The 12,033-nt window shown below is 28.7% G+C and overlaps 1 protein-coding gene and 1 pseudogene across 1 annotated transcript; both read left to right on the forward strand.

The window, feature by feature from the left end:
• Window positions 1-1,977: 1,977 nt before the first annotated feature.
• Window positions 1,978-4,044, forward strand: LOC149882249 (ragulator complex protein LAMTOR4 homolog). Its single transcript, XM_090066956.1, has 4 exons — window positions 1,978-2,135; window positions 2,876-2,962; window positions 3,399-3,516; window positions 3,719-4,044. Exons 1-4 carry the CDS (start codon window positions 2,133-2,135, stop codon window positions 3,817-3,819), a joined length of 309 nt encoding a protein of 102 aa, XP_089923082.1. The 5' UTR covers window positions 1,978-2,132; the 3' UTR covers window positions 3,820-4,044.
• A 1,481-nt stretch (window positions 4,045-5,525) lies between these two features.
• LOC149882250 (uncharacterized) lies at window positions 5,526-8,143 on the forward strand (annotated as a pseudogene).
• Window positions 8,144-12,033: the final 3,890 nt, after the last annotated feature.

Consider the following 12,033-nt stretch of genomic DNA (forward strand, 5'->3'; position numbering starts at 1 on the left):
TATATTGCGTCAAAAATATTTTTATTTAAGTCTTTTCTATTGTTATTTTTGTTTGTATGCACAATACAAAATAATGTTTTGTTGATGCTTCATTGTCGTCCGCAAATTTACGATTAAAAAACTATTCCTTTAAGAATCATTTTAAAGAAATGTAATGAAGAAGAAAATAATAATTATTATAACAAAAGTATTTATCTTGTAACAAATAGGGTTTTTGTCTTAAAATTTTGATTTTAGTGGATTTCATTTTTTTAAACTTTTTATATAAATACAAGTTATTTACAATCAAAATAAGTTGGAACCACCAATTTGGCCGAGGCGCAAAAGTCAGTCCCCCGGTGTCAATATATAAAACTTATGTCTTCATAACGTTGCTAATTTCGTGAAAACTAAAAAATCATTATGTTAAGAAAGCATTATATATATATATATATATATATATATATATATATATATATATATATATATATATATATATATATATATATATATATATATATATATATATATATATAAACATAGATTTATGTATATTCATAGTTTAAACCTTTATAAGATTGTTTTCTAAAATAAATTAATGATTTTCTCGAACATAAAAGAAAAAAAAAAAAAAAGTCAGAGTACTTAATGTGAAGAGATGGCAATGATGATATGGTAAGATCTTAGTAAATAAAAGATGAATGAAATGTTTGGCAATTGTTATATGTAAGATTTTTAGATAGAAAGCCCAGATTAATTAAATTAATGCAAAGCCTGAATGAGTCTTAAGGGTTTGGTATATCGCACCTTCGAACGAAATAAAGGCAACTTTTCCTCAATATTAGAAATAAAAAGTAAAAAAAAGAAATCTTACGATCCACTCTTATATACAAACGCATTTGTTTTATACCATCAACCCCCTGTGGCTTTGCTACGCCATTACATAAATATAAAAACCACATCTCAAAAACTAAAGGTTATTAAAAAAAAAAATTGCTCAATTCAAAAATTTAAAGAACCTTTACATAACTTACCTTATCTTATACAAATGTAACTAGTTTTAAAAATTTTTTTTTCAGAAATATTTTGAAGAATCAGGAAATATTGACCTTTCTATTTTTCGGGACATTTGCAAGATGTTACTAAAAATTAACAACTTGTATTTTATAACTTTATAAAATGCAAGTTGTAAATATGTTGTTATAAACATCATTGAATAAAAAAAAAATCCTTTCAAGCTTTGTGTGGAAAGCTTGAATGGGTTTATCATGCAAAGGAATGTCACAACGTACGCAAATTCTGGTCGTTTATTTTCCACAAACTGCACATCATTGTGTATCAATAGGCTTTTATAAAATAATTATTTCTATCATATCTCACTTCTACCCATACTCTTCCATCAACAATTTTTGATTTTTGTAAGATAAATTATTGCACCTGATAAATATCCAAGAACTATTTTATGTTTTACATCAAGAACCAAAATTTCTTCTGTGAGATGTAATATCCGAAACAGTTCCATGTATTTAAAATTGGTACGTCCATAAAATCAATAGAGACCACTACCGCTTTTTTGACACAATCCTAATCTTAAATAAACTTATCTATTTATCCAGTAAATCAACACCTCCACTTACTTTTATTATATTCAGAAAACAAACGAGGCATGGGTACAGAAATATTCTATCGGTTTTTTTTTTCTAAAAATCTTTTATTCTATTTTTTACATCACTGCAGTCGCCATTGCGACAACATTACTGTCCTTCCAACGGACAATTAAAACTTTTCCATCTTTTGTCAAATACTTTTCTCCTATTTTTCCTCTTTCTTCCTTTTTTCCATTTGGTTAATTGAAAATTGTTGTAATCGAAATAAAAATTTTTAAATTAACCTCCCAAAAAAAGGACGGTCAACTTAAACTCTCAACGAAGACATTGACGATCTAAAAGCGATAGAAATTCCGTCTTATATAAAGCTGTCGTTATTTCTTAGATAGTAATGTTTATTTTTTGAGCTGAAATGTAAACATTGACCTTTCGTAAACCATTCGTAAGCAATAATATAAAAATATCAACTTTTTGCCCGCTGTTGATGACCTTGCTTCATTTTTAGTCTGCCTTAGCTTCTCCTGTGTTGAATATAATTCAATTGCAATGGTAGGTTTTATTTTGATATTTAAAGTTGGTAGGTAATATGTAGTAAGTAGGTATATCTTATTTTATCATTTCTTATGTTAAGCACAGACACGGCAATAATTATAGCAATAATTTATAATAGTATGAAACTTACATACATACATACATACATACATACATACATACATACATACATACATACATACATACATACATACATACATACATACATACATACATACATACATACATACATACATACATACATACATACATACATACATACATACATACATACATACATACATACATACATACATACATACATACATACATACATACATACATACATACATACATACATACATACATACATACATACATACATACATACATACATACATACATACATACATACATACATACATACATACATACATACATACATACATACATACATACATACATACATACATACATACATACATACATACATACATACATACATACATACATACATACATACATACATACATACATACATACATACATACATACATACATACATACATACATACATACATACATACATACATACATACATACATACATACATACATACATACATACATACATACATACATACATACATACATACATACATACATACATACATACATACATACATACATACACACATATATACATATGACTTTATGATGTTGAAATTCTATTGTTTATAACTTCTATGTATAATCTAGTCTGCTTCTGGTCTTTTGATGGGAATTGATAAGGTTCCAGATCAATGTGGTTATTTTGTTATAAATCGTGAAGGTGCTGTTTTGTCAGTAGGTGTAATTATTTATAATGGTGTAATTAAAAATTTATATATTGGAATAGTGTTCGTTTTTTTAACTAAAAGCATTATTGACACTCTTACTATTTCATTCCTTTGAACACTTGTAATATTAGTATAATCTTTTCACATTAAAGTTGTTAAAGTTATAATCATCTTTGATAATAGCTGAGAGAGGAAATTGACTAAGTTTCGTATTTGAAAAGCTAGCTTTACTAAAGTGAAATGTTAACTAACTTATGCTATATAAATTAGTTTATTTTTAAAATGATGTATAAAATTTTTTTTTTTTTCTTAAAGTAATGGAGATTATTTGATTTTTTAAAAATAATGGACAGGCAATCTTTACTCCACTAGAGGAAAGTGAGAAAGGTTGATACTGTATTTTTCCACATACATCATTTTAAGCTATGATAATGACTATTTAGTCAGGTGGTGATCTTGAAAATGATGAAGAAACAGCTAGTCAAATCACAGAGATAGTTCAATCAGCATCAAAAATACCTTTATCAAAAAATGAAGACGAAATATTTCAAAGAATCTCTTGTAATTATGATTTAAGTTAACATTTTCATTTTTTTTTTTTTTTTCAATTCGCTGCTTTCAATTTATAACAGAGTTTGCTGCTTTATTATGAGAATGTATTTCTTAATAAATTTTGTTTATAAATTGTTATCCTTAATACTAAATATTTTTTTAAGCTATTCTCTTCAATTATTTATTATTAGTTCTTTTGTTTTCATTTCAGTAATTTACAGTGACTTTGTGCTGTTAATAACTGTGAGCAACTCGCGAATATTTGTAGTGAAGAGACCAATGAGTACAAGACAGCTTATAGAAAGTGATTAGAAGTTGAATTTGTTTGAGTGAATCTTAATTTTTTCTTTTTTAACTTTGTGCATGTGCTGCATATTTGATTGATTAAACAGACAATGTCTGTAATTGTACAGTGCTAATAATGTCCAAAAGTTAGGAACAATCCATTTCAAAAGAAGAGTTTGTCATATTATGGTCATTCTAAATTGTGTTTTTAGTACTTCTTTCATAAAAAAAATAAAAAATTTGTACAGAAAAGTGTTTTTTTTTTCTTCATCCAGTTACGCTCCAGCAACAAAAGTGAACTGTGACCCCGTCCCTCAAATTCATACCCCTCCCTCAGCTTCTCTGCACAAATCTGGGCTATTTTAAGCAATTTTTTAATTGTTAGCAAAATGGGTGCACTAATCAGTGCTCTGCTAATATAAGGGAAATAGGATTGTTGAGAAGAGCCATTAAGCATCAATGCATTTTAATGCTTAAGAAAATATTTATTAAATATTTATAATAAATATTTATTAATATTCAACTATTGATATTCAACTAAAAGTTGAATATTGATTATATTAAAAAGACTACGTTTCACTATAACTTCTAATTATTCCATAATTAGCTAGTTTGTCAGAGCAGTGTTCTTAATTTGAAGATTTTTTTAAAAAATAACCTGAGGAGATTTTTTTGAGATTTTCAAAGAGAATGAAGAGATATTTGAGCTGAGAATAGTTCTATTGAATACTTTTGGCCATGAGTTCCAAAAGAATGTTCTCTAAAAATGACATTTGATTGCTCACTACTATCTATTAATAAAAATGTTAAAAGAAAATACTTGAGTTAATTATTTTAGAATTTTTATTAAGCATTATAAAAGACAAGAAAGTCCAGTAGTAAGTGTTATTATATTAAGTTTTGAAGAAAAATAGGGCGCCACTTAGATAATCCCGAGGCTAAAAGGCTAAAACGTTGTGTAAAACGCTAATATGCAATAGGCATCAAAAGAAGTGATTCGCTTAATAATAAAAATATTAGAGGCTAATATGAAAAAACGTCACTCAAATGACGTCACTCGTATTACCTAAAAACAATTAAAAAAACACTTAGCTCCACTAGATTTTCAAAAAGGTTCATCCCCAAATCAAAGCAAGGTATCGCATAGATTAAAATTGTAATATTACTACCTCTTAGCAATATTATTAATACTGCCGCATTTTAGAAATCGTAGCCATGGTAAACTTTTGACTTTATATAACGTAGCAGGCTGTGGAACTTTGTAGGTAGTTCTAGACATGTGTAAAATGATGTAGAACACTCTAGATATGTGTAGATTGTTCTTGAACTACTGACCTATGTAAGCGATTTCTGCACTAATTTTTGTTGTTGTTGTCGAATAACTAATTGATAAGGTTAAGAAAGTGATATAGAGACAGAGATAAGCTTTTAATTGGGACTGACAAATTAATTAAGCGGATATTATTTGGTGATTATTAAATACTGTTACTGGATTTATGCATCTGCGATACTGAAGTAGGCAAAAATATATGCATTGCATAATTTACATAAATTACATATAGTATTGAAAGCAACCAGTTTGTATTTATTTACTTTTGATTTTTATCTTTAGAACTAATATAACATTATAGATAAATGTCGCACAAGAAAAGTTTTAGCACAGTGGAGAAGATCAAGAACATTTAGGCCAAAAATCTGATGAAATTTCAGCAGCGCATAAAAGAAGGGGCGCTATGCCTTCACAAGAATTTTCACTCGAAGAAAAATGTAGAATACCACTCAAAAAGCAAGTAGTTGGGCGATACTTTTTATAACGATAACGATAACTTTAGTTTAACGATAACTTCAGTCTAACGATAGTTTCTTGGAGCTGAAATCAAAGGACGAAAGGAAAGAACAGAGAACATTTCCGAAGAAGTTCAAAGTTTATGGAAGAATAAATTAAATTTTCCTCATGTATCCGATCAAGTAATACAAGCTAAAATTTTATGCGTGTTAAAAACTTACGATGAATGTGTTAAACGAGGAAAATATGACGCATTAGACGAACTGTTTGATATCACTAAAACTAACGGAGTATGGTTGTCAGCTGAAGATAAACAACTCTATTATCTACAAGTAGAAAGTCGAGGAAAAGTTGGTTATACCACCTGTAAAGAAGCAGGCAAGAAAGAAATTCATCCTTCAAAAAAAAACACCATTGAGTGCCAACAAGAGTATCAACAAGAAAGGCTTGGCAGCTTTTCTTGTTGATACTCTTGTTAGCACTCGATGGTGATAACATTGGAATGTTAACACCCAGTCAACCCGGAGTTTATAAGTCAGTATTTAAGGAAGCTTCTAAACTGAAGAAAGAAATGATGAAAAACTTAAATACTGAATAGTGGTCTCTACATTTTGAACGAAAGCGCCTTAATGAAAACAAATATCAGGTTGTAGCATTGAAAAACGAAAGAATGGAAGTGAAATTAGCTGCACTGTGCTTAAAAGATGGAAAGGCAGAAACTATTTCTGATGGAATTTCTTGAGGAATATAATTAGCGGAGTGCTGTGAAGATTGTGGCTGGCACAACTAGTGTTAACACTGGGAAAAAGAATGGTGTTGTTTTAAGACTTAAACGAATACTTTCAGCCAAGGGGTTTGATAAATCATTGTTTATTTCTTGCCAGCATCGAGTGCTTGATAGAATTTTGAGTGTGGTAGCGGATGAGGAAACTGGAGGAATCACCAAGTCTCCAAACATGAAGTATCCTTTTGTACCTTAGTTGACGAACAGTTATGAGGAATTGCAAGCAAAATTTGTGAATGGAATAGAAGTGATTGTCGTTAAGTCAGGCTGGAGAGATGACATGAAATTCTTGCATCATCTAACAGTTGTGTTCAAATTCTATGAAGAAAAAAGAAATTTTCCACTTCTTAACTTTTATAAAATTCCTAATTTTAGTAATGGACATTGGAATTCAAGAGCTGTCTTTGCCGTTCTTGCTTTTGTTCTCATACCCTTGGCCGCCGAGAGGCGGTGGTGGTGGACGGGGGAGATTCGCGGGGCCCCGTGTGTGTACAAATAATTTTTTTTCATGTCTTATTTTTTCATCACTTATTAAATCTTATTTATCGCTTCCAAAAAATCTTAAAGACTTCCAAAAAAACTTAAAAAGTATGAGTTTTTAACAATATATACTTCTTATTCTTTCTATTTTTCTTTTGTAAAATTAAATTTCAAATTTTTTCAAACGAACTTCAATTGAAAATAAAATTCGAGTTTTTTCAATCGATGTCATTAACTTTTCTTTTGTTAATTTTCTTTTTAAAACGTTAGCAGTTGTAAAGATTGGATGACTTGATTTCTCATTTATGCTGCATTTTTAAATTTTTGTTTTAGACACCAAACTGGCGTTGTTTTTTGTAAGCGTATATTTTTAATAAAAATTTTAGTTTACAATTTGTAAATAAAACTTTATGTGTTGAATTAAAACTTTTAATAAATATTACAATTAAGTTAAATACAAAATATTATTATTCAAATATTAGTATAATTAAAAAACGTTATTATTCGTAAACTTTAATTTGCATTATATATTTACAAATTCTGTATAAATAGATGATAAAAGAGCTACGTTTTAATTTCTGAAATACGGAATATGAGTTCGATAAACGAAAAATGCGACAAAAAAGAGATGAAGAAAATTCTAGAGGTATGAGAACACTAGAAAACTTGGGGTTTACAATTTCTTCAAAAACACCGAACAATTACTATTGCGATAATGGAAAAATTAATTTGGACCCATTAAGTGTAAGAAATGAAACGGAATTTATTGTAATTTCTGCGCTCGAAGTGCAGTCTGATACTTCGGCACTTTCTTCGTATACCGACTGCGCCAACATCGATATTGGAGTGGTAAAAGTAAACGTAACACCAAAAGACTTAGAAGATGCCATTCTAAGAGGTCCAGAACCACACCTAACAACATTTCCTGTAGATAAACACGCTAGTCAGTTCTTTACGTATTTATCAAGCTTTAGTTTAAAAAGTAAAGAAATAGCTCCTAGTGAATGGTTAGTTTGGAGCAAAATGCTAAAAATGCTCTGTTTTATTTTCTTTGTCGTTTATTTTATAAATTTCGTGAGCAAAGATCAATTTTTGCTACAGGATATAGTTGGCAGGCTATTAGATGGTACAAAAAATTATATGATAGAGCACCTGACCATGAAAAATCTAGCAATCATAAATTTTGTTATATCCAGTGGCGAAATTTAGAAAAAAATATTAATAAACATACCACAATTGATTGCCTTATAGTAAAACAAATACAAAATGAGACACAGAAATGGAAATATTTATTAAAATGATTATTATTTATACACGCTCAGCAAGAAACAAAATACGCTGTAATTTTGTTTCTTGCTGAAAAATTACGCTGTAATTTTACGCTGTAACAAAATTACGCTGTAATTTTGTTACAGCTGTAATTTTGTTTCTTGCTGAGTGTGGATTGACCTTTAGGGGTGTTACTCATGGATTGGAGATTCAATTGATTGGAAAATGGAAGTTTTTTAGGGTTATTAGAACTATTAAGTCATTACGATCCGATTTTAGAAGAACATTTTAAAAACGTAAAGCAGGCACATTACGAAAAATAGATATTGCAAGTATATTATTTATTGGCAGATATTCAAAATAAAGTCATATCATGCTGTGATGATTACTTGAGAACTTGTATTTTAAAGGAAAGAGAAACTGTGAGATATTATTCTCTTATTATAAACGCAACACCCAGTTCTGCGCATATAGAACAAATTAGATTCATTTTATGCTACGTTACTATTAAGTCCAACAAATTCGAAATTATGGAAAGATTTCATGCATTTGTTGATTGCAAAAAGTAGAGTGTAGAAGATATTGCTAATTTAATTCTTGAAACGTTTCAAAGGTATAATATTTCTATAAGTGACTGTCGCGCACAAGGATACGATAACGGCTCTAACATGAGTGGATCATATAGGGGCACAAGCTAGCTTTTTGCAAATTAATCCATTGGCAATAATTTCAATATTTTTTTTTCCAATTTGTCAAGTCTTCTTGTTGAATTAAATACAATGAAAGATAGTTGGGATACTATTTTAAATGAATGTAGATTGTTGGGCACATCTTTACAGATAAATATAGAATTTTCAGGAAAAAAATATACTATAAGGAAAAAAAAACAGTACACAAGTCAAAAAGGACGCCGACAGAAGAATTTAGAGTTGATATTTTTACAAAATATGTTTTCATGAATAGCATCATTGGAAATATGACAAGAAGATTTAATGCAGCAAAAGAAATAGATTCTTCATTCAATGCTTATTATGGTTGTTCTGTGACTTAAATGATCAAGAAATACAAAATAAGTCTGAAAAGTTGCAAAAAATGTATGAAAATGATATCGATGATCATCTTAGAGATGAAATGCTAAATTTAAAATCAATTTATGATGCCGATATACAAAATATTTTTCTTTCGCCCGTTAAATTATTAAATGAAATTAAAAAAGACAAACAAACTGAATGTTCTGTTTCCAAACATGAAAATTGCAACAAGGCTATTATACACAGTTCCAGTGACAGTTGCCCAAGCAGAAAAATCTTTTAGTGTGTTGAAAAGAATAAAAAACGAATTATGATCAACAATGACACAAAATAGTTTAAATGACTTAGGACTTTTATCTATTGAAGTCGAAATGGCTATGAAAAATAATTTTGAAGAAATTATTGATTTGTTTGCGAGTCTTTCGACTCGCAAAGCTCTATTATGAAACAGTGTTTAACATTATTTTTTTATGCACTTTTTCCTAACTTTAACTTTTAAAAGGTTTAAATAGTTTTGATTTTAAAAAGATTTACTAAATTTCATTTTTAATTTTCAATGGCCAGAGCACGCGATCCTGGGTGTATGATTGATCATAATGAGGGACCGTTAAGAAAACTTCCCCAGGGCCCGATGGCGGCTATGCTCATACCTAAATTAAGGCCAACATTACAGAAAATCTGCAGATTTATTTTGTGTGACTGGGAAAAGTATTGGTTTGCTGATCAATTTTATAACAAGGTCGACCACAGTAACGTGTCACAAATACGGAAACCTTACAAAAAGGAGTTACAGGTATTGGACAATAACTGGAAACAGAAGCCATCAGCACTGAAGACACAAGAAGAAACCAGTGCGCAGGAACGTGCAATAAAAGTGATGCAGGAACTGTATTTAGTATGCAGAGAAAAAGACAAATTGCCATCTAGATTCATTTTAGGTAATAGACAGTGATGTACTGATGTATATTAATCATAAATATAGACAATACGAAGTATATGCTATGCTATAGTAGCTATAATAGTGACTAGACTTGACATAAATATTAAAAAATGTACATTGTTATGTTAATATAAGTAGTTTGTAAATCATGTTGTTTTTTTTCTTTTTTTTTCGGAATAAGATCTTTAGAAACATTTATCCGAGATTTTTATAGAGTCGGGGATTTGCCCTGGGCCTCATACTATCAGGTGGCCCACCAATTTGAGCGGATACTTAAAAAAATTTTCTTTTTTTTTTTAGGCTTTTATGTAATTACTATGTTTTTTTTTTTTACATAGATTAATTTGTTAAACTTTTTTGAAAATGGAATAATTTTTTAAAAGTTTTTATTACTTTATGAAATTTCCTTCGGAACCTAATCAGAACTAGGGACTTTCGAGTTCGAGTTTGAAACTTGATAAATTTTAAAAAATCGAATAAACTTGTATTATTTGACTGTCAAATATTTGAAATATTTGAACTCGCAAAACTTGAAGAAAAAATTTAATTGGTGGTCTAAAAACTCGATTAGTTTGACTTTTCAAGTTTATGACATTATTTGATATTTGTTTTAATCATATTTTGATCGAGTTTTTCAATTTTATCAATTTTTTTTCTGTTCTCTTGTTAAAAAATTTAGTTTTCCTTCTTTTAATTCTTAACTACGCAAAAAATAATTAAATTCACAGCTGCAATTTTTTTTTTCCAAACAATTCACTGCAAAAGTTGGCTAGTGTAACAAAATCCTTAAAGTAAGAAACTCTCAACAAAAATTACAAGCAGTTTTAGAACTGTTCAAGTTCAAATCTAATAATTAATAAAATTTACCATAAAATTTTTGAGTTTTGTCAAATTTGTCCCATATTTTTAGAAAATAAGTAATTTAAAAAATGGATTCAAACAATGACAGTTCACTGGAGCTGTTCTTTAAAATAAAGTACAGCTCCAGTGAACCGTCATTGTAATTACAAACAGTTAGTATTTTTTTAAATTTGTTTTTTGAACAAAGACGTTTTTTATTATTTTAATTTACTATTACACAATTAACTTTTTAAATCGTCATGCTATAAATACGGTGTCAACAATTTGTTAACATCGCATTTACAGCATGACGATTCAGTATTGGATTGATTTTCTCAAATATTCTCAAATATTCTCAAATAAGTATTGTGTTTGTTAAATAACTTTGTTAAAATAAAAAAAACTTGATAAACTTGATAAATTTTTGTAACTCGATCGAAATGTTTGAAGTGAAAATTTCACTTGAAAAACTTAAACTCAAATTATTTGAAAAAATTTGACTGTTTCATGAGGTTTGAATTATTTTGTGAAATCTCCCATTTTAAAAATTGGGAGAAAATGAGTTATTAATTTTAGTAACTAATGATTACTTTTAAATTTCGATTTAGTTTTTAAATTTTTTAAAAATAATTTGTCTAAACATAAATCATTTAAAGCATAAGCTATTAAAACTCAAACCCGCTAAACTTGACGAACTCGAATGTGCTTAATCAGAACCTAATCCCCGCTTAAAGCATGAACGACATGATTTTCCCCGCTAAAATCATGATGTACTGATTGTTCATGTTTTTAGCGAAAAAAATGATCTTTTTATTCTTGAATTTTTAATTATTGTAGTCAAAGTCAAATTTGTGATCTCATTCTTAACTTAAAATATTAACAAACCTCGCGCTCTGCATTCTTTAATTTCACTGTCACAATACGTCACGCATTGATTGTCGGTAATTTGCTTTTATAGCTTGATTATCAAATTCAAATATTTATAGGTGTGGAATTCTTCAATGTCACACTTAAAAATAATTAAAATTTCTAGTTGTCATTGCCAAATCTCATGCTGTTAAAATGGAAACTTCATTTTTGAAAATCATTGATAGAACCTGGCTTAATTAAA

This window comes from Hydra viridissima, unplaced genomic scaffold, assembly GCF_058129835.1.
Source record: "Hydra viridissima isolate aposymbiotic clone 2 unplaced genomic scaffold, HvirCarnegie_v1 scaffold_11, whole genome shotgun sequence".
Lineage (NCBI taxonomy): Eukaryota > Metazoa > Cnidaria > Hydrozoa > Anthoathecata > Hydridae > Hydra > Hydra viridissima.

Bases quoted from the DNA above. Each gene is read 5' to 3' on its own strand.
- LOC149882249 (XM_090066956.1), top strand. The intron at 2,963-3,398 runs GTAGGTGTAATT...ATGACTATTTAG, and splicing joins GTGAAGGTGCTGTTTTGTCA to TCAGGTGGTGATCTTGAAAA. The intron at 3,517-3,718 runs GTAATTATGATT...TTTTCATTTCAG, and splicing joins AATATTTCAAAGAATCTCTT to TAATTTACAGTGACTTTGTG.